Source organism: Theropithecus gelada, chromosome 5 (assembly GCF_003255815.1).
Source record: "Theropithecus gelada isolate Dixy chromosome 5, Tgel_1.0, whole genome shotgun sequence".
Lineage (NCBI taxonomy): Eukaryota > Metazoa > Chordata > Mammalia > Primates > Cercopithecidae > Theropithecus > Theropithecus gelada.
The window spans coordinates 93,824,171-93,851,280 of record NC_037672.1 but is presented as its reverse complement, the minus strand read 5'-3'; the positions used below and the strand labels follow the sequence as shown (position 1 = coordinate 93,851,280).

Sequence of the window (27,110 nt, the reverse complement as noted above, 5' to 3'; positions counted from 1 at the left end):
CTGGTCAAAATCTAAAAATTAAAAAGAAATCATCAAAAAAACAGTGAATACTTTTAATTCCCCTCTATGTCCTTACTATGAGGAGATAATAATTCATGTTATCAATCAAGTCAGGCCACCTATATTCCTGAAACGACTTCTCAAGCTGCCTCTAGACTAGAATAATCAAGGCTCTCTAATTTTCCTTGTCATGGCTTATTAATGTATTTTGCTTCAGTCACTTTCCTAAATGGCAGTGAGCTGACTGGAATGAGACTCTGACAACAGCAGGGAGGAGGGCTGCTGGTGGGCTGGCAGCTTGCATCTGATTATCAAGTGCTGTCTTGTGCCAAAGTCAATTCTGGGATGCCAGGTGTGCCTCCTGTTAGCACTCCCAGCCCATGACTTATGGAAGACGGATTTGGAATGAGTTTCTGCCCTGTACAGGCTATGTGCTCATTGATTTTCTATCCTGCTACCACCCAGGCATTCTACTCCTGCTGCCACCTTCTCACTTACTTTTCCAATTAAAAACATCTATATCTCCGTCTAAGACTGCCTCAACTCTTTAGTTTGGACAAGCTGAAAGTGTACTCAACTCATGTGACTTTCTGATTGTCTCTCTCTTGGCATTAGTTTGTTTTGATCAGTTCTTACAGAATGTCCTTTCCTTTCTCTGCATGCCCTGATCCATGGGCTGCAAATTCAAATGTCCACAGGGACTGGGCAGGAAAAATAAACTGGTAATGTGGGCAACAGTGTGAAAAGGGCTGCAGTAAGCTAGAGAGCACATGTCTAAACATGGCTGCTGCTGTTCAGTCCCAGTTGAAGGTTGCCAATGCAAGCATATGAGTCCCTGCTTTACCAAGTCTTCTGATTTTTCATTGCCTATTTTTTAATCAATGAAAAATATTAGCATATGCAAATTCACACATGTATTTTTGTGTATATAATCTATATCTACTTATCTATCTAGCTAGACAGTTTTCATGTCTCAGATAACTCTATCGTACTCAGTAGAGAGTCAAATATAAAAAATGCAAGAAGTAGTTTTGTATACAAATATGGAAAGTAGTTGAAACTTTGTAGTTCTGAAGATTAAGAGCCCAGGATAAAGACATTTTAATTCAAGAAAAACATACACACACACTTATACACACTCACACAATACTTGAATCCATAGTATATTCTACAGTGTCCTTGGTTCTCAGAAAATATCCAAACTTTCTGTTTATTGAATTAAAAAAAAAACAAAATCAAAGATATATGTTGACTTTAAATTTAAGATACCCGTTAACACATATTGTTCCATGGAGCCTCTTAGGATCCCTATGGGGTAGATAGCATATACTTACATCAATTTGCAGTAGAGAAAATCTAGAATTTAGAGAGGTAATATAACTTACTCAAGCTAAATGTGAGGTCAGAAACTGACATAAGCTTCCTTCATTCCTGGTGCAATATTCTTTCAACCAGGTAGTAAGTGCTTGATAGGGCTATTTGTCTTATTATTAAAAGATTAACTCTATATTGCTTACTTCAGATTATGACTCTCTTTATGGTACAATAATATCATTATTAAGGGACTTTCTGCCCACAAGATGGTTTCCAAAAAATTGTAAAGAAATGTTCTTTTTCTTCTACCAGTTTTTCTGATCACATACAATATATAGCTGTGTTCCATATAACGAGGATATGAACCCATTTCCTTATAGATTTCAAGGACTATGTGAAGGAGCATGGCTTTCACTCACCACTTGCACTGAAAACAAGTATTTCTAGCTTTGAATAACTAATTGGGAGGAAAAAGGAATGCTCCAGAGTAGAATTAAATGTTAAGAGTAGAGAATTAGACAATGGTGAGGGAAATAGAATGAAGGGAAGGTAAAAATAAGAGATGGGAAATAAAAGAGTAACAGTATCAATAAAGGTATGAAGGAGGCAGATATATTGATAACATGATAATTTAGTAATTATATATTTAATATTTCATTTTATAATGTATACTATATGTACAATAAAGTGAATTATCAAAACAGAAAGTGATTTTGGGAACTCCCAGAAGTTACAGTTAGTGTCAGTGTGACAGCAGCTTTGTGAGCTGTGTTTCCCATAAACTTCACAGTCGGCGAATCTATTGCAATGAGTAAATTTAATTTATTTTCTGTCCGATATCTATTAACATTTCTCTTTGATACAGCACTCTGATTTCCTATGGATAACTACCTAATGTACACTTTTCATTTATATGGATTTGCTCTTGCTGACTTAACTCCTGTTGAATTGATGAATGTAGATGTTTACTTACTTATTTATCATCTATGTATGAACGTATAAGCCAATTTATATTTATTTTTCTATATATCTGTCTGTATCTACTACCTCTGTACAGGACTTTCTAAAATCAGTTTCCACCTACTTATTGTCTCACACCTATATAAAATTTTTAAGCACTGTAGTTTTATATGACAAAATCTGGCAATGGATAATCTCTTTTCATCTCTTTTTCTTTTATTTTTTTTCTTTTTTGCATCACAACTGTGTTATTTCACATAAACAGTTATATTAAACAGAGTCATATTGATACGTCATAAAAATTGTATATGGAAATATGTCTTTATATATTCACATATTCATATATTCAAATATATACTTCACAGTTTTACAGATTCATTATTTGTACTATTCTAATACAGTTTCTGTTCACTACTGTCTTCCCCTTTAAATAATCCAACTCATGATTGCTATTATGCAGAAAACTATACTATAATCTATAGTGGATTATAGTGGAAATGGAAACTGCATCCCACTATTTATAGATAGTGTAAGTAATACTGACAGATTGTATAAGTATTGGAATGGATTTTTTTTCTTATCCAGCATGCATCAATCTATGCGATTAACAAATATTTATTAGGTACCTATTATATGCCAGACATTCTTCTAGGCTTATGAGTTTTAAAAAAAATGAGATAAAAATACCTGCCTCCTGAAATTTAAAATAGAGTGGGAAAAACAGAAATTAAACAGAATATATATCTTTATATCATGTTGGAAGATGATCTATACAATGGAGTACAAAAATAGAGTAGGGCCAGGGGAGCAGAAGAGTCAGAAATGGTGAGACAGTTTGCAATTTTAAGTCAGGCTGGAAAATAGGTCTGTTTGAGAAGATGATAATTGACAAAAGCACTGAGGAGGTGAAGGAGTGAGCCACACAGATACCTGGGAAAAGAGAGGTGCAGGCACAAGGAAACAAAGCTGATAGGTGAATGTCTGGCATGATCATGGAATCAAAGAAAACCAGTGAGGAGAGAGTGAGGGATAGGAAGGGTAGCAGAAGTTCAACTTGGAGGGGAAGGGAGTTTATGTCACCTAAGGGCTTACTGATTTCTGAAGGGTCTTTGGCTTTTACCTTGAGTATATTGGAGAGCCAATAAAGTTTGGAGCACAGGTATGACATTGATCTGACCTACATTTTGAAAGGATCCTTCTGACCGCTAATGTTGGGCATAGAGTTCCATAAAGGTGGAAGCAAAAGTCGATTAAGAGTCTAGTGTAGTACTGTGGACTGATTGACTGTGTTACCTCCAAATTCATATGTTAAAGTTTTAACTCCTCATGTGGCTATTTCTAGAGATGGATCCTTTAGGGGAGTAATTGAGGTTAAATATGGTCATAAATGTATAGAAGAATTTGTCATAGTGGTGGAGTCCTGATCAAAATGGGATTAATGTGGTTACAAGAAGGGATGCCAGACAGCTCACTCACTCTCTTCCTGCACATAGACTAAAGAAAAGCCATATGAGAACATTGAGAGATGGCGACCATCCATAAGCTGAAAAGATAGCCCTCACCAGAAACCAATCTTGCTGAACCTTGATCATCGACTTCCAGTCTCCAGGACTAAGAGAAGATAAAGTTTCTGTTTTTTAAGCCACCCTATCTATGATGTTTGTTAATAGCAGTCTGAGCAGGCTAAGACAGACATGCAATAATCCAAAGGAGATATGATAGTGGTTCAGTCTAGGGTATGAGCAAGGCTACAAGTAAAGCAGATTTTTAGGGGAGGAAGTTTGAAAGTTTTGTGTAGATTGAGTTTGTCTATTGGACATACAAATGAAGACATAAGGAAGACAATTGGATGTATGTATTTGGAGTTAAGGGAGGAGCTCTGTACCAAAGTTCTAAGTTTGGTAATTATCACACATAAATAGTAGAAAGTCACAATAAAGGCTGAGATCACCAAAGTAGAGAGTATAGACAGAAAAAAATAGTGGCTAAATTTTGAGCCCTGATCAACTCCAATATTTAGGGACTCTGGGCAAAGGTAGGGACCAGCAAAGGACACTAAGAAGGCATGAAAAGTGGGGGGTGAATCTAGGGAGTGTGGTTGTCCTAGAAACAGAATAAAGAAATTAAATTATCTCCAAGACATTATATTTCTCATTTAGTGGAAGGAATGTACTCTGTCAAAGGCAACTGTTATGTCAAGTAAGTTGGCCTGAGATTTGGCCACTACAGTGACCAAATTCAGCAGTGTGGCAGACCTTGCCAGGATGATGTTAGAGTAGTAGAGGCAAAAGCTTGATTAGGTAGATTTGAGAGCTCATGGAAGGAGAAACTTTGAGGACAGTAAAAACAGTAAATTACTTCAAGTAAATCAGCTTAAAAGGAAGACAAAGAAATGAGGTGTTAGCTAGGGCATTAGAAGAGTCAAGGGAATTTGAACATTGGGTAATTAATGCCATATTTGTCTTTCTTCTAGAGATGATCAAGTAAAAAAATCAAAGACACCGATGACATTAGGAAGAGAGAGGTGCATTCCTGGAATAATGCTGTCAAGCAGGAGAGAAGGAATGCATTCTGGTGCACAGGTGGAAGGGTTGGCAATATGCAGAAACATGATTAGGCAGAGTATGTAGGCGTAGGAACTTGGATACATGAGGCTGTGGGCTTTGAAGGAGGTTCTCTTCTAGTTGCTTCAATTTTTCTCAGTGAAGTACAAATCAAGGTCATCATCAAAGAAAATATATACAAATAGCAGAGTGAGGGTGTGTGATAATCCTTCTAATGACAACCTCTTATTCTCCTTTCCATTGGAGGAATATTCCTCATTCATCTTCAGGGTGAATTTGACAATTCTCACTGGCTCAAGGAGTGACCTGTGACCCAAGCCTTGCTAATAAGTGTGTAACTGGCCATGACAATTGTATCAGGGAAGAGCATGTGACCTATGTCTAACCACAAGACCCAAGAATAGGACTTTGGGATGGGAGACGTATCTGAGATGGTATTTCTTGTATATACTTAGATAAACTTGTGACTAATAAGAATAAAATTAATAGAGAGGTATAAGACAACTTTACATGGATTTTATTCCACTACAATTGAAAGAGCCTTTACTAAAACTGAACCCACACTAGCATAATTTGCTTAAATAACAGAATGACAAAGATTCTGAAATTCCCTTCAACCAAAACCAAACACTAATGATACGATGTCAAAGAAGCTGGATTCCTGCCCAGATCTGTTTTTCCCAGAAGTTTATAGAGGTCCATAGTTTCTGAAACAGGCCATTTTGCAAAATGATTACTGTTATTCACACTAAAACAAGATCAGACCATCCTTTAAACAAGTTTTTGACATGAAGTAGAGAATTAGCATCAGATAATAAACAGTAATAATAATAGCAAATACTTACATAGCATTTACTATATGCCCAGTATTCCATTAAGTGTTCCATATATGAATAAATGTGAGTGTGGACACACAAGTATATGTTTTAATTCCCTAAACTACCTTATAAGAAAGTTATTGTTACTAACCCAGTTTTACAAAGAGATGAAACTAAGGTACAGAGGGGTTAAGAAACTTGCCAGATGCAACATAGTTTGGTAGTAAAAAGGCCAGGTTTTGAACCAAGATACTCTGGCTGCTTGGCTGCCAAGTATGTGCTCTTAATCATCTCATGGCCTTCATAACAACTTATTTTTATTGTAGCAGAAACCACTGGCTATCAGTCTGACAGATGGTCAACCCATGATAGTAGAAAACTGAATTTATTTAAGATAGCAATTTCTCAGATTCTCCAGTTGTAAGACTACACTAGGCTGATGACACATAGAAATTATTAAGAGGGACACCTGGAAAGCTCACTTTATGGCAAACTGAGAGCAGAAGAAGTCTTTTACCCTTCCTCATTTTATTCTTCCTCTTTCGTGTAATATGAGTATAATGACTTCCTGTTTCCTGTAATATGAGTATAATAATAATCAACAGCCATTTTAACCCACGAATTAAGCATAACCATAAATTAAGGATATCAAAACAGAAAAATAGACACTGAATGCCTGATGCCCATGGTGCTGCCATACTAGCCTTGGACCAACTACTTGTGGACTTCTTCCACATGGGAAAAGAAAAGTATTATGCATTCAAACCACTATATTTGGCTTTTCTGGTATAAAACGTCAAAATGAATCAGGGCTATCTGTAGAACTAAGGAGAAAAATGATTAATCCAAACTCCTTTTGGAGTTTTAATTACTCTAAAGTTTAAATAAGACAAGTAGCTAATGTCTTTGAATATACCTTGAATTTTGTATGAAGCAAAATGCATTTGAACTCTGTACTCACCAAAAACCTACAGCCTAACCGACATTTGTTATTTTTATTTTTTTAAATTTTTTCTTTTATTTATTTATTTATTTATTTATTTATTTATTTATTTATTTATTCTGAGACGGAGTCTCACTCTGTCGCCCAGGCTGGAGTACAGTGGCACGATCTGAGCTCCCGGCAAGCTCCACCTCCCAGGTTCATGCCATTCTCCTGCCTCAGCTTCCCGAGTAGCTGGGACTACAGGTGCCCGCCACCACGCCCAGCTAAATTTTTATGTTTTTAGTAGAGACAGAGTTTCACCGTGTTAGCCAGAATGGTCTCGAAATCCTGATCTCATGATCTGCCTGTCTCAGCCTCCCAAAGTGCTGGGATTACAGGTGTGAGCCACCAAGCCCGGCCTCATTTTAGTATTTAATAGAAAAAAACAAACAAACAAACAAAAAAACAAACACCCGACTGTTATTTCCTGAATATAACATTAAGAAAAAATACAAGTTCATAATTTATATAAACTTATCCAAAACTTAATAAGTGATTTTGCTTCAAATATAGAGATAATATTTGGCAAATTCATCACAATTATGTTTTTTATGTAAAGTTCTTTAAAAAGTTCAGAAGCCATAACTTCACAAAGTAAGCTATATGTATGTATAACGAAATGAGGTTTGTATACCATTAATGCACTGTCTAGTCTCAGGAACCCCAAAAGCAGAACACCTAAGGTATAAGTTTTCCTGAGTGCTTTCTTACATTGTCGACAGAGAGCAAATATGTCACCATGAAGGGAGTTGGGCTTACTTTTTGTTCAAGGATGTAAATAGGTGCTTAGTAAGTATCTGTTGCTATGGAATGAATTGGATAAACAGAGAAAGTCAAAGGAGGCTTTTACTGTTGCAAAATACAAGAGTATCTTTGAAAGAAATCAGGCTGGCTCCAAATATCCATGAGATAAATGAAATATGCCAGAAAACAAATAGCTAAAACTCAATATAATGGATCAAAGTCTCTAATATCAAGGCATACACATTCTAATTTTAACTTCTCTGCCTACTGTCTTATTTGCTCCGTTTTATTTTTCTATTCAGAGCATGAAGGCCATAAAGACCTCAGAGGTTGAAAAATTTGACATCTGTCTTGTAGAGCATATTAATTTTTTAAAAAATCATTAAAATTAATTTAAAAATTAAAGAGTAGTATTTTATTAAAACTTGTGTGGATTACTCACTATATAAAGCTTTGGACTTAGGAGGAGTGCAGAAGATTTAATTATCTCTCATTAGGGAGAAGGTTTACAAACCTGTCAATTTAAAGTGAGAAATTTAAAGAAGGTAGAAACTTTCCTTAAGTAACTGCTATGCAATAATCCAGTGATGATGCTCACCCTCAAAAAAAAAAAAAAAAAAAAAAAAAAAAAACTCAGAAAACAGCGAAGGATGAAATAAAGGTATAGAATAATGAAATGAAGGTATAGAATAAGGCTGGACAGCTTTCAAGCCTCATTCCAGGCAAATGTTACCATTTTTGTTTATCTTTGACTTGCCCCCTCCAATATACACATGCATACACATACACTCAGACAGAATATTTAGTACTAGCTTTACACAGAACAACTTGTAGAATACTTTTACCACCTGACAACCTCAACTTACATAAAGTATGATTTTTGAATCCTTAAAGTGATATTGTAAAGAACTCATATAAAATTTGCACATTCAAATTGTCTGGACTTTTTATTTTATGTATATTTATCATCATTCTTTAAAAACATTTGTATATTTGTTATAGCTAAACCTGGCAGCCTTGACACTAAACACCTTCTGCTAGTTGTAAGTTAAATATCTATTCATCTATTTATATCACCTCTGTACTAGGATTGGTAGAGTCTCCTGTTGGCTCCCTTTGAAATATACGCCTATTTGACTTATACTAGGAAATTTCTGTCTTTACCTCAATGCAGTATTTAATTTTCCTCATAACCTTTATTAAACAAGTAATTCATTATTTTATTAGAGATTTGTCATATAGTCACAAATTAATTTAAGTCTTTCTAAAATGTCACTTCTGTCCCATTTATTTCCTCTCTGTTTTTTATTACTATATAACTATTCCCTGAAATTATTTTTCTGTATTATTTGTGCTCTGAAAATCATGCAATCTTGTTTTTTTAAGTCATCTGCATAAAACATTTCTTTTCACGTTTGGCCATACCTATGCTTTTGGTTTTGGTGCAATAACTTGCAAAGTTTTTAGTAGATATTTGAGAAGATTCTTCTTATTCCTGGGATACTCTTGGAATAGAAATTCAGTGCTATATTTTAATCTCATGACTTTTTAAAAATTTTTTACAGAGGAGAGATTCATATGACATACAATTAAATTATAAAATTCAATGCCATTTATGCATTCACAATGTTCCACAACCAATATCTTTCTCTAGTTTCAAACCATTTTTTTTTATTATCCCAGAAGGATACTCTGTGTCTATTAAGTAATCACTCCACTTATTCCACTCCTATCCACTGGCAACCACTGAACCATTTCTGTCTGTATGGATTTTTCCATCTGGATATTTCATACAAAAGAATCATATAATATATGACCATTTTTGTCTGACTTCTTTCACTAATCATAGAATTTCTAAGGTTCATCCACATTGTAGCACATATCAGCACTTGATTCTCATTATGGATAAATCATACCTATTGTAAGTATATACTATATTTCGTACATTCATCTGTTAATGAAAATTTGGATTGTGTCCACCTTTTGACTATTGAGAATAATGCTGCTGTAAACATCCATGTACATGTTTCTGTGTGAACATATATTTTTATTACTCTTGAATCTATATAGAGAGGTAGAATTGCAGGGTCATACAGTAATTCTTTAACTTTGTAAAGAGCCACCAAACTTGCTCACAGTGGATGCAACATTTTAAATTATCACCAGCAATATACAAGAATTCCTATTTTTCTATATCCTTGACAATGATTACTATATATTTTTTAAATAACTATATAGCCAACCTAGTGTTTATGAAAGGTATCACACTGTTGTTTTTATTTGTAATTCCTTAATGACCAGTATTATTGTACATCATTTCATGTGCTTGTTTGCCAGTTGTATACTTCCTTTGGTGAAAAGTCTTTTCAAGTCTTTGCCCAGTTTTTAGATTTAATTGTTTATATTTTTGTTTATGAGGTAATTATGCCTTCCAGATATTAAACCCTAATCAGATACAAGATTTGCAAATAGATTTTCATATTTTGTAAGCTGTCTTTTCACATACTCAATAATGTTAACATTCTTTGATACACAAAAGATTTTCATGATAAAAAACATTTATTTATTTATTGCTGTTTGTGCTTTTGATGTTAAATCTAAGAATTCTTTCATTGCTAAATACAAGGTCATAAAGATTTATCCTTATCTTTTTTTCCTAATAGTTTTATATTTTAGGTGCTATGTTGAGATGTCATATATTTCTGATCTATTTGAGTTAATTGTTGTTTCTTAAGTGAGGTAGGGGGTCCAACTTCATTCTTTTGAATGTGGCAGTTATCCAGCTATAACAGTACCATTTGATAAAGAGATTATTCTGTCCCCATTGAATAATTTTAACAACCCTGTTGAAAATCAATTGGTAGGTAGCGTGATTCCTCCAGCTTTGTTCTTCTTGTTTAGGATTTACCTGGCTATTCAGGCTCTTTTTTGGTTCAACATGAATTCAACTTTTATTCCCAGCTATCCATGTTCATGGATAGGAAGAATCAGTATCAGTAAAATAGCTGTATTAGTCCATTTTCACACTGTTGATAAAGATATACCTGAGACTGAGAAATCTACAAAATAAAGAGGTTTAATGAACTTACAGTTCCACATGTTTGGAAAGGCCTCACCTTCACGGTGGAAGGCATGGAGGAGCAAATCACATCTTACATGGATAACAGTAGGCAAAGAGGGAACTTATGCAGGGAAACACCCCCTTATAAAACTGTCAGATCTCATGAGACTTATTCACTATCATGAGAATAGCACGAGAAAGATCCACCCCCATAATTCAATCACCTCACACTGATTTCCTCTCATGACACATGGGATTTGTGGGAGTTACAATTCAAGATGAAATTTGAAAGGGGACACAGACAAACCATATCAATGACCATACTACCCAAAGCAATCTTGGGCAATTTTCAATGGGAATATGTTCCTGATTTGGCTCTCAGCTTGACTGTTGTTGGTGTATAGAAATGTTAGTGATTTTTGCACATTAATTTTGTATCCTGAGAATTTGCTGAAGTTGTTTATTAGCTTAAGGAGCTTTTGAGCTGAGGCTATGAGGTTTTTCAGATATAGGATGATGTCAACTGCAAACAGGCTTCATACTTACAACGACTTGATCTTTGACAAACCTGACAAAAAGAAGCACTGGGAAAAGGATCCCCATTAAACAAATTATGCTAGGGTAAAGGCTAGCCATATGCAGAGGATGGAAACTGTATCCCTTTCTTATACCACACACAAAAATGAACTCAAGATGGATCAAAGACTTAAATTGAAAACCCAAAACTATAAAATGCCTGGAAGACAATCTAGGCAATACCATTCTGGACATAAGAACAGGCAAAAAGTTCATGATGAAGACAATAAAAGCAATTGCAACAAAAGTAAAAATTGACAAATGGAATCCAGTTAAACTAAAGAGCATCTTCACAGTAAAGAAAACTATCAATGGAGTGAAAAGAAAACTTACAGAAGGGGAGAAAATTTTTGCAAACTATGCATCTGAAAATGGTCTAACATCTAACATCTGTAAGGAACTTAAACAAATTTACAAGGAAAAAAAAACAATGAAAGTGGACAAAAAACATGAACAGACCACTTTTTGAAGGAAGGCAAACATGTAGCCAACAATAATATGAAAAAAACTCAACATCATTGATGATTAGAGAAATGAAAATCAAAATCACAATGAGATACCATCTGATACCAGTCAAAATGGCTACTATTAAAAAGAAAAAAAAACAGATGCTGGCAAGATATAGAGAAAAAGGAAAGTTTATGCACTGTTGGTGTGAGTGTAAATTAGTTCAACCATTGTGGAAGACAGTGTGGTGATTCCTTAAAGTCCTAAAAACAGAAATACCATTTGACCTAGTAAGCTCATTACTGGGTATATACTCAAAGGAATATAAATTATTCTATTGTAAAGACACATGCCTGTATATGTTCATTGCAGCACTAGTAATAATAACAAAGACATAGAATCAATTTAAACGCCCACCAACGGTAGACTTAAAAAATGTGGTAAATATAAACCATGGAATACTACACAACTACAAAAAAGAATGAGATCATGTCCTTTGCAGGAACATGGGTGGATAAGGAGGTCATTATTCTTAGAAAATTAATGCAAGAATAGAATACCAAACACTGCATAGTCTCACTTACAAGTGGGAGCTACATGATGTGGTCACATGGACACATAGGGAGGAATAACACACACTGGGGCCTTTCCAAGGGTAGAGGGTGGAAGGAGGGAGAGGAACAGGAAAAAATAACTAATAGGTACTAGGCTTAATGCCTGGGTAATGAAATAATCTGCACAGCAAACCCCCATGACAAAAGTGTGCCTATATAACACATCTGCACTATCCCCCTGAACTTAAATTAAAGTTACATTAAAAACTAAGAAAATCAATTGGCCGTATGTTTGGGTTTGTTTCTGGGCTCTCAATTCTATTCTATTGATCTATGTGTCTGTTCTTACACCAGCACCAGGCTGTTTTGATTACTGCAGCTTTGTAGTAGGTGCCAAATTGGAAAATGTGAGTATACCAGTTTTGTTTTAAATCTTCAATATTGTTTTGTTTTCTTCAGGCTCCTTTTGATTCCATATAAACTTGAGAACCAGTTTCTGAATTTCTGAAAAAAAAAAAGCCACTGAATTTTCTACAAGTATTGAATTGAATCTGTAGATCTTTTCTGAGATTATTGCCATTTTAACAGTATTAAATCTTCCAATCCCTGAATATAGAATGTCTTTCTATTTAATTACATCTTTTACATTTTCTTTCAGCAATGATTTGTAGTTTTCAGTGGATAAGTCTTTCATCTTTTTGGTTAAATTTAGTTTTAGGAATTTTATTCTTTGAGATATTATAAATGATATTTTCTTAAATTTCTTTTGAATTTTTCACTTCTGATGTAAAGAATCAAACTGATTATTGTGCATTGATCTTGCATTGTTAAAACATTGCGAGAACAACATTGTTAAAATTGTTTTTAAGCAAAAAAGTAATTTTTATTTTGGTTTCTTTTGGCATATATATAATACAGGAATACAATTTCAAGGAATAATTACGTAGTAATGAAAAACATAAAGAAATTAATGGGAGATAAGTGATATTTCAGAAATGTCACTTCTCTAAATTAATTTGTGACTATGTGACAAATTCCTCATAAAATAGGAGTTTTGTGTTTTTTTGGCATTTGTTATCCCCTTTGAAATATTACATTAATGGGGTATAGTATATTGATTGCCTTTCTTATGTTGACCCATCCTTGTTTATCTAAGTTCCACAGGTCTTGGTGTATAATCTTTTCATGTGTGGTTGGATTTACATTGCTTGTGTTTTGTTAAGGATTTTTGCATCCTATTCATAACAGATATTAACATATAGTTTTCTTGAGGTATCTTTGTCTGACTTTGGTATGATGGTAATTCTGACCACACAGAATGTGTTGGGAAGTGTTATTTAATCTTCAATTATTTGGAGGAGTTTGGAGATGATTGGTGTTAATTCTTTTAAAAATATTTGGTAGAATTAAACAAATATTAGCCCTCTGGTGCTCGACTTGTTGTTGTTGGAAGGTTTTTGCTTACTTATGGAAATTATTCACTTATAATAGGTCTGTTGAGTTTTCCTATTTTTTTTTTTTGGTCAGGATTGTTAATTTGTGTTTTTCTAGGAATGTGTCCATTATTAGGAATGCATTTTTCTAGGAATGTGTCCAGGTTATTGTGATGGCTGATACTGAGTTTCAACTTGACTGGATTGAAGGATGCACAGTATTGATCCTGGGTGTGTCTGTGAGGGTGCTGCCAAAGGAGACTAACATTTGAGGCAGTGGGCTGGGAAAGGCAGACCCACCATTAATCTGGGTAGGCAAGATCTATTCAGCTGCCAGCATGGCCAGATTAAAAAGCAGGCAGAAAAACGTGAAAAAGTTACCCTGGTTTAGCCTCCCAGCCTAAATATTTTGCCCATGCTGAATGCTGTCTGCCCTCCAACTTTGCACTCCAAGTTCTTCAGCTTTGGGTCTCAGACTGGCTTCATTGCTCCTCAGCTTGCAGATAGCCTATTGTGTGACCTTGTGATCATGTGAGTTAATACTATTAATGAATATATATATATATTCATATATATATTCATATATATGTGTATATATTATATATATATATACACACACACATATATATATATATATATATATATATCCTATTAGTTCTGTCTCTCTAGAGAACCCTAATACAGACTTTTGTGTCAGAAGTGTTTATAGAGGAATAAAATATTAAGGATGGAGTTCTTTCAATCGTTTTGGGATTTCTGAAGTTGACTGTTGTTAATATAATTAGACCCCAAAATGCTAAGAACTGTACTTCTAATAGTATGGAGAACAGCGATGATCCTTGGTATGAACTGTTTAGAGAGTTATGCCAAATAAATGCATTTGACACTCCTGATTCATGGCTAGAGAGAGGAAAGGAGTTCAGAGACTCTATACATAATAACTTCGACTGAATGTGGAGAACCAAGAAACATAAAGAAATTGGTTGGTTGCTCCTAAGTTGACTGGAAAAAGTGATGAAAAACAAATGATGAACTCAGGGATTCTAATTCTGGGCTTCAGAAGCAGATACCGAGTCTCAAATCCGCTAAGATTGCCCTGAGTGAGAGTCTTATCTCCTGTAGACAAAGAGCTGAAATAGTGAAAAATCAGACACAAGCTCTTATCATGCAAGTGGCTGACCTGCAACAAGAGGTGCATGTACAGCCTCGCCAGGTTTCTACTGTTAGTGAGGGCATTGATCAGAAAAGAATGGGACACTGCAACTTGGAATGGAGATGTGTGGGAGGACGCTGATGAAGCAGGAAACACTGAGCTTGTAAACTCTGATGAATAGGATAATGGTGGAAGAAACATAGAGTTGGATCAGGCTGAATTTGTCGATTTGGGCACACTGAGTAAAGATTCTACATTTAATGTTGCAGCTCAGGGAGTTAAAAAAAGGTTCTAAAAGTTTATTTGATTGTTTAGGTGAAATATGAGTTAAAAGATGGCCCACTGTGAGTGAGCTGGAAATGCGTGATCTCCCTTGGTTTAATGCAGAGGAAGGGATCCAAAGGCTTAGGGATTGGGATGGTGGAGTGGATTAGTCACTTTAGACCTACTCATCCCAGCTGGGAGGGCCTAGAAGATATACCCTCAGTGCTTTGCAAAATAGATTTGTGAGGGCAGCACTTCCATCTTTGAAGAGCCCTGTAATTGCTCCTCTCTCTATGTCAGATCTAACAGTGACAATTGTAGTCACTCAACTACAAAATTTAAATATAATGGGAATAATTGGATCCCAAGTTCGCAGGGGCCAAGTAGTGGCACTCAACCCTCAAAGGAAAAGTGAGTGGAGCTACCGTAATGGACAGCAGAGGCACAACAGCAATCAGAATAGTCTGAATTGTATAGAGCTCTGGCATTGGCTAACTAATCACGATGTTTCTACAAGTGAAATTTACAGAAAGCCTACTGCATTCCGATCTAGTTTATATTCCTATTTAGTTTATATAAGCAGAAAACTTTCGAGTTGAATGGACAGAAGACTAATTTCAGAATTATAAAAACAGAATCATGGCCCCTAAATCAGTTTCCAGACTTGAGCCAGTTTCCTGAGCCAGAACCCCTTGAATGAAGGGGGGTCCCTTTGAGAAAGGACCCCACCACACTACCAACAATTCATGCCATTAATCTTTCTCCCATCCTTCCCCAAGGAGACCTCTGACCTTTTACCAGGGAGCTGTGCATTGGAGAAAGGCAAATAATCAGACATTTCAGGGACTACTGGACACTGGCTCTGTGCTGACGTTGATTCCAGTGGATCCAAAACATCACGTGGTCCTCCAGTTAAAGTAGCGGCTTATGGAGGTCAGGGAATTAATGGAGTTTTAACTGAGGTCTGACATACAGTGGGTCCAGTCGGGCCCTGGACTCATCCTGTGGTCATTTTCCCACTGCCAGAATGTATAATTGGCACAGACATACTTTGCAGCTGGCAGAACCCACACATTGGCTCCCTTACGGGTAGGGTGAACACTGTTATGGTGGAAAAGGCCTAATGTAAGCCTTTAGAGCTGCCTCTACCTAGAAAAATAGTAAATAAAAAACAATATCGCATCCCTGGAGGAACTGCAGAGATTAGTGCCACCATCAAGGACTTGAAAAAAGCAGGGGTGGTGACTCTCACCACATCCCCATTCAATTCTTCTATTTGACCTGTGCAAAAGACAGATGGATCTTGGAGAATGACAGTGGATTATTATAAGCTTAACCAAGTGATGACTCCAATTGCAGCTGCCGTACCAGATGCGGTTTCATTGCTTGAACAAATTAACACATTTCATGGTACCTGGTATGCAGCCATTGACTCAGCAAATGCCTTTTTCTCCCTTCCTGTCCATAAGGCCCTCCCGAAGCAATTTGCCTTCAGCTGGCAAGGCCAGCAACAGTCCTTTACTTTCCTACGTTGGGTATATCAACTCTCTGGCTATGTGTCATAATCTTATTCAGAGAGAAACTAGTCACTTTGGCTTCCACAAGATATCATACTGGTCCATTATATTGATTACACTATGCTAACTGCAACCAGCAAGCAAGAAGTAACAAACACACTGAACTTATTGGTGAGACGCATGTGTGCCAGAGGATGAAAAATAAATCTGACTAAAATTCAGGGCACTTCTACCTCAGTAAAATTTCTAGGAGTCCAGTATTTTGAGATATTCCTTCTAAGGTGAAGGAAAAGTTGCTGCATTTGGCCCCTCTTACAACCAAGAAAGAGGCACAATTCTCAGTGGATCTATTTAGATTTTGGAGACAACACATTCCTCATTTTGGTGTGTCACTCCATCCCATTTATTGAGTGACCTGAAAGGCTGCCAGTTTTGAGAGGCGTCCGGAACAGAAGAAGTCTCTGCAACAGGTCCAGGCTGCTGTGTAAGCTGCTCTGTCACTTGGGCCATATGACCTAGTAGATCCAATGTTGCTTGAGGTATCAGAGGCAGATAGGGATGCTGCTTGGAGCCTTTGGCAGGCCCCCATAGGTGAATCACAAGGGAGGCCTCTAAGATTTTGGAGCAAAGTCCCTGCCATCTTTTGCAGATAACTACTTTTTTTTTTGAGAGGCAGCTCTTGGCCTATTACTGGGCTTTGGTAGAACATGAACATTTGACTACGGGTCATCAATCCACCTTGCAAACTGAACTGCCTACAATGAACTAGGTGCTTTCTGACCCATCTAGACATAAAGTGGGTCGTGCACAGCAGCCCTCCATCATCAAATGGAAGTGATACGTATGTGATCAGGCTCAAGCTGGTCTTGAAGGCACCAGTAAATTACATGAGGAAGTGGCTCAAATGCCCATGGTCTTCACTCCTGCCACCCTGCCTTCTCTCTCCCAGCCTGCACCAGTGGCCTCATGGGGAGTTCCCTATGATCAGTTGACAAAAGAAGAGATGACTTAAGCCTGGTTCACAGATGGTTCTGCATGATATGCAGGCACCACCCAAAAGTGGACAGCTACAGCACTACGGCCCCTTTCTAGGACATCCCTGAAGGACAGCAGTGAAGGGAAATCTTTCCAGTGGGCAGCTTTGAACTGTGCATCTGGTTGTTCACTTTGCATTGAAGGAGAACTGGCCAGACGTGCGATTATATACTGATTCATGGGCTGTAGCTAATGGTTTGGATGGATGGTCAAGGACTTGGAATCATGATTGGAAAATTGGTGACAAAGAAATTTGAGGAAGAGGTATGTGGATGGATTCCTCTGAGTGGTTAACAACTGTGAAGATATTTTTATCCCATGTGAGTGCTCACCAACGGGTGACCTCAGGAGAAGAGGATTTTAATAATGAAGTGGATATGATGATCTGGTCTATGGACATTACCCAGCTTCTTTCCTCAGCCACGCCTGTCATTACCCAATGGGCCTATGGACAATGTGGCCATGGTGGCAGGGATGGAGCTTATGCATGGGCTCAGCAACATGGACTTTCACTCACCAAGGCTGACCCGGCTACAGTCACTGCTGAGTCCCCAATTTGCCAGCAGTAGACACCAACACTGAGCCCTCAGTGTGGCACCATTCCTCGGGGTGATCAGCCCAACTACCTGGTGGAAGTTTGATTATAATGGACCTCTTCTATCATGGAAAAGGCAGAGGTTTGTTCTCACTTGAATGGACAATTATGCCTGATATGGGTTTGCCTATCCTGCACGCAATGCTTCTGCCAAGACTATCATCTGTGGACTCATGGAATGCCTTATCCATCATTATGGTATTCCACATAGCATTGTCTGTGACCAAAACAATCACTTTATGGCTAAATAAGTGAGGCAGTGGGCTCATGCTCATGGAATTCATTGGTTATACCATATTCCCCATCATCCTGAAGCAGCTGGATTGATAGAACGGTGAAATGACCTTTTGAAGTCACAATTACAAAACCAACTAGGTGACAATACTTTGCAGGGCTGGGGCAAAGTTCTCCAGAAGACCGTGTATGCTCTGAATGAGCATCTCATATAAGATACTGTTTTTCCCATTGCCAGGATTCATGGGTCCAGGAATCAAGGGGTGGAAGTAGAAGTGGTACCACTCACCATGACTCCTAGTGATCCACTAGCAAAATTTTTGCTTCTTGTTCCCACGACATTACGTTCTGCTGTCTTAGAGATCTTAGTTCCAGAGGGAGGAATGCTGGCACCAGAGGACACATCAATGATTCCTTTAAACTACAAGTTAAGATTGCCACCTGGACACTTTGGGTTCCTGCTATCTTTAAGTCAACAGACTAAGAAAGGAGTTACATTATTGGCTGGGATCTATCAAAATGAAATCAGTCTACTACTCCATAACAGAGGTAAGGAAGAGCATGCAAGTAATACAGCAGATCCATTAGGGCATCTCTTAGTATTACCATGTCCTGTCATTAAAGTTAATGGGAAACTAGAACAACCCAACCCAGGCAGGACTACAAATGGCCCAGACACTTCAGGAATGAAGGTTTGGGTTACTCCACCAGAAAAACAACAAACAAACAAACAAACAAAAACACCTGCTGAGGTGCTTGCTGAAGGCAAAGGAAATACAGAATGGGTGGTAGAAGAAGGTAGTCATCAATACCAACTATGACCACTGGACCAGTTGCAGATACAAGGAATTCATTGTCATGACTATTTCCTCTTTCTTTTGTTAAAAATGTTTGTGCATGTATACACCTGTACAAAGAAAATGCCTTCATTTTGTTCTCATTTTCCTTTATCATGTGACACAAGATTTACTGACTTCATATTGTTAACTTGATGTATTCGCATTTGGGTTGGGGATTGGCGCATTTCCAGTTGTACAAAAGACAGTTGTATTAACTTAGGTGTAATTATGACCTTATTATTGTCGTTATTTGAAGATTATGTATGATCTCAGGAGATGTGTACGGGATCAAGTTAACAAGGGGTGGACTTGCGATGGTTAATACTGACTGTCGACTTGATTGGATTGAAGGATGCAAAGTATTGATCCTGGGAATGTCTGTGAGGGTGTTGTCAAAGGAGATTAACATTTGATTCAGTGGACTGGGAGAGGCAGACCCACCCTTAATATGGGTAGAAACCATCTAGTCAGCTGCCAGTGCAGCCAGAATATAAAGCAGGAAAAAAAGGAAAAAAAAGAAAAAACATGAAAAGATTAGACTGGCTTAGCCTCCTAGCCTACATCTTTCTCCTGTGCTGGATGCTTCCTGTCCTCAAACATCAGTCTCCAAATTCTTCAGCTTTGGGGCTCAGACTGGCTCTCCTTGCTCCTCAGCTTGCAGTTGGTCTATTGTGGGACCTTGTGTTCATGTGAATTAATACTACTTAATAAACTGATATATGTATGTGTGTGTGTATATATGTACATGTGTATATGTGTATATATACATATGTATATATGTATATGTACGTGTATATGTGTACATATATACATACATATATACATATATACACATGTACATATATACATATATACACATATGTACATATATACATATACACACACACACACATATATATATCTCAGTTCTGTCCCTCTAGGGAACCCTAATACAATTATTTAACGTGTTGGTGTGATATCATTATTTATAATCCCTAGTAATGCCCTACTTTCTGATTTTAGTTTTTGATTTTTCTCTCTTTTTCTGAGGCAATCTAACTTAAGATTTGTCAATTCTGCAGATATTTTCTAAGAACCAACTTTCGGTCTTGTTGATGCCCTTTTTTTTTTAATTCTAGATTTCATTTACCTCTGATCTAATCTTTATTATTTCTTTTCTTCTACTGCCTTTGGGTTTAGTTTGTCCTTATGTTTTTATTCCCTTAGAATGTAAAGTTATTTATTTGAGATCTTCCATATTTTTTAATGTAAGCATTTATAGCTACAAATTTTCCTTTGAGCATTGACTTCACTGCATCTCGTAAGTTTTGGTATGCTGTGTTTTCATTTTAATTTCCCTCAAAGAATTTTATAATTTCCCATGTGATTTATTATTTAATCCATTGGTTGTTTAAGAGTGTGTAATTTGATTTCCACATATGGGTAAAATTTCCAGTTTTTATTCTACAGTTGCTTCTGGCTTTATTCCAATGTGTTGAGAGAAGAGGCTTCGTATTATTTCAACCTTTTAACATTTATTGAGAATTCCTTATAGCCTAATATAAGTCCTATTCTAAAATATATTTCATGTTCAGTTGAGAAGAATGTGTAATTGCTGTTTTTGCGTTGTAATTTTTTTCTTTCACTGTCTCTTCTGTTTTCTTATTTCTCAATTTTATTATTCCAAGATTATCTCTTTGTAATTGTGCTCATCATTTTATTAATGTTCTTTGCTTACATTTCCTATGTGTTCTTTTAAAACTCTTAATATGTGTTTTTCTTACAGAGACAATCTTTATAGTTCTGTATATGTATGGGTGTATGTGGGCTTTGTTTTGTTTTATTGTACTCACAATAGTAGAAACACATATGATGATGCTTAGAATTGAACTTGTTCTAATTTTTTGATATTGTTCATTTGGAGAGTTTAATTTGGAGAGATTGTCCATTGCTATAGATCACTTTATTGTCCCTCCACCAACTTATCTGTCATTTATTTATCATATATTTTATAGCACTTAAAATGTCCTAAGCTCTATGTTAATAACTGTGTGTAGAAACTCTCTGACTGGAGAATGAGAAATCCGTGTAAAGAGAATTACCATAATGAAATTTAATTTTTGCCATGATATAGGCATTTATAAAACACCAAAAGAGAACAAGGAAAGGGGAGCTTTTTAAGAAACATTTAGGACACTAACAAGTGAAGATATTAGTGTATTAATATATTGTATGTGCCACACATTGAAAATTGTGTATAAACTAAAATTGTAGACTATAATTATCTTGGAATTTTCTATAAAATTCTAGTATAATGCCTAGGTTTAATTGCTAAATATAGTGAGGGCATATTATTTCTTAAATGTACAGTTTTTAAAAGATCATACATTATACATATATATGATTATTAGAATCATATATCCTAATTAATATTAAAATTATATTCTACATAATTCAATTATAGGTCATGAAAATATCACCTTCTTTTTCACTGAGCAAAAAATATTGAACAAAGCATTTATTTGGAAAATAATCAACTTATGTAGCACCATGTGAAATGCTTCAAATATTCTGTAATGAAATGGAATAAATAGATTATAAGCATGTGTAATATTAGTACAAAGGAAACATGAGCGACATTGTAATAACAAACGAATGTTTGTAACCCTAAGTTAAATTTGATTTGGCAGACATATCCTGATTTAAAATTTTTATTCCTGAAATGTAAAAGAAATTTATGTAGGTGCATTCACTTTTTAAAAATTGCTCTTTTTACTATCCTCTTCATTCACTCCTCTTCTTACTCCTTTATTTCTGATGCATGTTGTGTTTGTGTAGTTCTTTCTAAAATTTTCCCATCAAATCTAGTCTGCTAAATGGTTTTGTTATTAATCTTACACAACTAGGTTGCAGTTTTAACTCAATATAATACCTTGAGGTTATTTACCATTTGAATCATGTTTCTAGTTAGTGACATAGTCTCTAAGCAAACTTATTCCCCAATAATGTAATAATATAAAACGTTTTTCTAAGGTTGAAAAAAAACATGTGTTTGTTAAACAGCCAGACAAAAATTTGGAAAGAGGAAAGTACCAACAAAGTCTGCTTTGCGTTGCTTATTACGTGTTGGAGAATTGGGTTTCTTTTTTTTTTTTTTTTATTTTTTGGTCAACCTAACCACATTCCACGTATTTTCTTTAGGTAATTGTTCATCTGAAATTCTTCCCTCTTCTATACAAATGTTCAATTTTCTTACTCTTTCTTGATCCCTCCTGCTTAAAGGAGAGTCATGACAGCAGCATATGTAATTTAAGGAACTTAAGCCTTGGAGTAAAGCTCTGCTTTAAGGTCTTAGAAAAGATACCTAAAATTTTAGAGCCTCATTTCTTTCCTCCTAAGAAAAGAGATATTATATAAAAAAAAGAAAACAAAAGACATATTATAATCTACTTCGTTGGAAAACAATAAGTAAGGAAGTATGCAACATGCATAGCATGTGGCTTCTTATAAAGTAGTTCCCCATGTTGTTCAAATTTTCATGTTAATAATTATGTATCAATAATAATAATGATGACAATGACTCACCTTTCTGTATAGTTGTCTTAATCTTTTTCTTCTTCCAAATTGATTATATACTCAGCTTTTTTCCTTTCTTATTTCTTATTTCAATTTCAATCCTATTTCAGTCCAAAGCAACTTTACTAATTTAATTCCTGAAGATCGGTAACCTTCTACTAGTCAAATGGATTCAATGCATTTTAGACTTATCGATGCACATTTGATATCATATATTCAGTATGGATCTCTGTGTGTGTGTGTGTGTGTGTGTGTGTGTGTGCGCGCGCGCGCGTGCACGCGCATTTTGAGATGTTGAAATTAACATCTTTTCCTTTTAGAAAATTGTCATCCTCTGGTTTCCTTCCTTATTTTCTGGTCATTCCAATTAGATCGTTTTTATTCTGCAATTTTAGGATTTTTAAAGATTCCAACCTCTGATCTCACATTCACCCACCTAATTTTTCTTGGAGATAAGTTCTAGACTTACAAATTCTATCATCTTGTCACTAATGATTGTCATATTTATCAATAGTTTCTACTATTCATCTGTGTTCCATATACTTATTTCTATTGTCTACTGAACATCAAATTGATAGTATAAGGAACATCAAAATACACATAACTCAAACTACAATCAGTTTTCCTATTTGCCCTCTCTCTTCATGTTTTCTTTTATTAATAGCAACATTATCCACTTAAATTATCCAAGAAAAATTCTACGTTAGCCTAAATTATTCTTTTTGCTATGATTGTTATATATCTTCACCGAATCCATTGATTCTCTCTCTCAAACATCTTTTCTTTTCTTTCTTCCTTTTTTTCTACTCTCTTCTTTTTAAAATAACCTAATAATTTCTCATATGAACTATGTTAGTAGCCTCTTAACTTTTCCCCTACCTCTTGTAATTTCTGTCTTTCAATTCATCCTCTGCAAAGATGTCATATCTTTCTAAAGTACAAATAGGATCAGATTCATAATAAGAATAATAGCTTTAGTTAAGCAAGATAAATTAGATCTGGAGATCTACTATATAGCATGTGGCTACAGCTAAAAACAATGTATTGTCTTCTTAAAATTTGCGATGAGAGTACATCTTATGTTAAGTATCCTTACCTTTCCTCCCTCCACACAACTCAATAATAATAAAGGAGGTGGGAAAAATTGGGGGAGGTAATGAATACTTCTATATCTTTGATGGTGGTGATAGTTTCACAGATGTATTCTATTCCCCAAATTGAAAGAGTTGTTTCAACTAGATTAAATATGTACAGATTTTTACATGTCAATCAACATTAAATATGTACAGATTTTTACATGTCAATCAACCTCAACAAAGTGGTTTTGAAAAAAGATAGCTAACAATTATATACCATTTATTAAATGCTAGGCATTGTTCTGACAGCTTTAGACATGTTATGGTCCAAAACACCATAGTGACTTGGTATAACCTGTTAAGATAAAAGTACATTTTCTTACGATGACTTATAAGTCCCTTCTCATCTAGGCCTCAAACTATTTTCTATCTATATCTCCACTGCCACTGAAACAGCTCCCTTTCAATGAACATACCATTGTCTTTCATCCCTTAATGTCACTGCACAATCTATTCTTTTGAGCTAGGATTCTTGCCCCATCTCATCGGCCTGGGAAACTCCAACTCATCTTCCAAGTCTCAGTTCAAATGGTAACTCAGCCACTTACTCAGCTCTAGGAAGGATCCATGTTGCTGTTTTCTATGATAACTTGTCTATGCCTCTTTTATAAGATCTTTACGTTATTACCCGTCTTGGTTATACGGTGCCATCCATTGTACCAAGTAATTGAATTCACTGACTATATTTTGTCATATTTGCATCTCTAGGGCCTGGTACAGTATCTAACAAAATAAGTCCTCAATAAAACTTTCCCTAAATGAAAGAGTGGACCAAACACACAAAGGTAATCTACTTTGTTACAAAACGTGCTTGGCCCAATTTATGTATCTATATATCCAAAAAACAGTAACCAAATTCCTCTGCATGGTTTCAATCAAGAAAATGAATTTTGTTATTAAATAAACTCATGGAATTTCTTTTTTTTTTTTTTTTTTTTTTTTGAGACATGGTCTTGCTCTGTCACTCAGGCTGGAGTGTAACCGCATGATCACAGCTCACTACAGCCTCAATCTCCCACGTTCAAGCGATCCTCCTGTAGCTGCAACTAAGTAGCTGCAGCCTCCCAAGTAGCTGCAACTATAGGTGTTCCACCAAGCTTAGCTAACTTTTTTTTTTTTTTTTTTAGGGAGACAGGGTCTTGCCATATTGCCCAGAATGGTCTCCAACTCCTGGGCTCAAGGGATCCTCCCGTCTTGGCCTCCAACCTGGTAGGACTAGAGGCATGAGGCATTGCACCAGCTTCTCTCTGTCTCATTTAAAGTACTAATATATTTAGTCATCTCAAAACAAAACCAAAACAAACACATAAAGTCTAGCTATATGGAATTCCATACTCTAAATTTAAAAATTCCCCTCCCTAGTTTTATTCAAGAAAATCAAACACTCTAACAAAAGTGAATGAGGTCTCTCTTCTTCCCTCCCTTTCTACCTCTGTTTCTAACTTAAAGTTGTCAGATCATCACTCTTCATCTAAAAACAACAGAAAAATATAGAAAGCCTAGAAATATGGTAGTGAGACTGTAAATCAAAACTTCTAAGAAAATTCTCCTTATATAAATATAGTAAGGAAAAATGTTGAACAGCACTATGATTTAACAGAAAGAAGTCTAAGTGTGTTTTCAGAATATCTGAGTACTCTTTTTTCCTTATATCCCTTATTAACAGCATAGCACTGTTACCACTCTGAGCCTACTACCTCAGCTACAAGGCAAAAACAATACTCCCCACCCCATATACTACAAAGAATTAGTTTGAGGATCAAGAGAGGTAGTGTTTTTGAAAGTGTGCTATGAAACATAATGTGCTGTACTGCAAAGTGTATATTCACTTACCAAACACAGTTCTTGCAGGTACAGATTCTCTGTTAAGCCAGAATGAAACTTGGGAGAGAATGACAGTCATGATGCAAGGCAGATATGTCTGAATCACAAAATACCCAATTTTTCTTTTCAAGTGGAAATGAGCTGTCATTACAGTGTATTCACCTGGAAGAAAAATTTAAGAAGCTCAAAGAGTAATAGTCAATAGTTTGAACATTTAAGAAATAGAAGGGATCAGAGGTAGAACAAAAACTGATATTTTAAAAAAATAATATATCACGTATACATCAGGAAATTTATATCACCTTTAAAAGCCTCCTTAGCATAGCATGAGTGTTTAAAAGAAAATTTTAGTATCAAAAAACCTGCAGTGCACATCCCATGATATGGTATGGATTAAATACCTCTTATGTTAAATATGTGGAACTAGAAGTGTTTCAGGGTTTAGATTTTTCAGAGTTTGGAAAATTTACATTATTACAAATTGAGCATCCTTAATCAAAATATATAAAATATAATATGCTCTAATGAGTATTTCCTTTGAGTATCATGTCAGCACTCAAAAAGGTTTTTTTTTTTCCTTTTCTTTTTTTTTGGGGGGGGGGAGCATTTTGGATTTTAGATTTTCAAATTAGAGATGTTCAATTTGTATTTGTTTTCCTCTCTAAGTCATGCTTATTGACCAAAGGAATTCAGAATTCATAAATGCGCTCTGCCAATGGTTTATTTTACTTGGTTAGGCCCCTCATTCCCTCTGGTATAAACCTCAAGTCTCTGTTTTGATTGTTTTAACTCAGTGCTCTCTGGCTCCAAAAGTATTGATCTCTGGCCACATCTCCAAGGCTGATATTCTGGCCCTCATTTTCCCACTTTTAACCCTATCGCCAATTCTGAATTTTTCACTGTTTTATGTCTGTGCTAATTTGCTTCAGTTACTTCTATCTAATCCTCATATCTACCTTCCTTTCTGCTCCCTGTGTTTTAATTATTGCCAAATGTCAGTAATTAGTCCACATAGCTGTTTCTTTTTGTCTTTTTATTTGTATTTATTTATTAATATTTTTAAATGAAGGTGGCCCTCAGAGAGGGAATCAGCTTTCTACATGGGCCTGTAGTAATTATCAATATCAAAAGTTGAATAATCATAAATTATCTAGAATAGGGGTGAAAAAATAGAACACTAAAGAAATTCTCACTTGTTGGTCGGGCACACTGACTCACGTCTGTAATCTCAGCACTTTGGGAGGCCGAGGCAGGCTGATCACGAGGTCAGGAGATCGAGACCATCCTGGCCAACAAAGTGAAACCCCATCTCTACTAAAAATACAAAAATTAGGTGGGCATGGTGGCGAGCCTGTGGTCCCAGCTACTCGGGAGGCTGAGGCAGAAGAATCACTTGAACCCAGGAGGTGGAGGTTGCAGTGAGCCGAGATCGTGCCACTGCACTCCAGCCTGGTAACAGAGCAAGACTCTGTCTCAAAAAAAAAAAAAAAAAAAAAAAAAAA

The 27,110-nt window shown here is 35.9% G+C and overlaps 1 protein-coding gene across 5 annotated transcripts in view; it reads right to left on the bottom strand.

Moving 5' to 3' along the window:
- Nucleotides 1-27,110, bottom strand: part of GABRA2 (gamma-aminobutyric acid type A receptor alpha2 subunit) — a 147,702-nt gene that overhangs the window by 30,768 nt on the left and 89,824 nt on the right. For all 5 annotated transcript variants that reach the window (XM_025385513.1, XM_025385509.1, XM_025385511.1 and 2 more), the window contains one exon: nucleotides 25,618-25,770. In XM_025385513.1, the coding sequence (XP_025241298.1) occupies nucleotides 25,618-25,770 (153 nt within the window). The remainder of the gene's footprint in view (nucleotides 1-25,617; nucleotides 25,771-27,110) is intronic.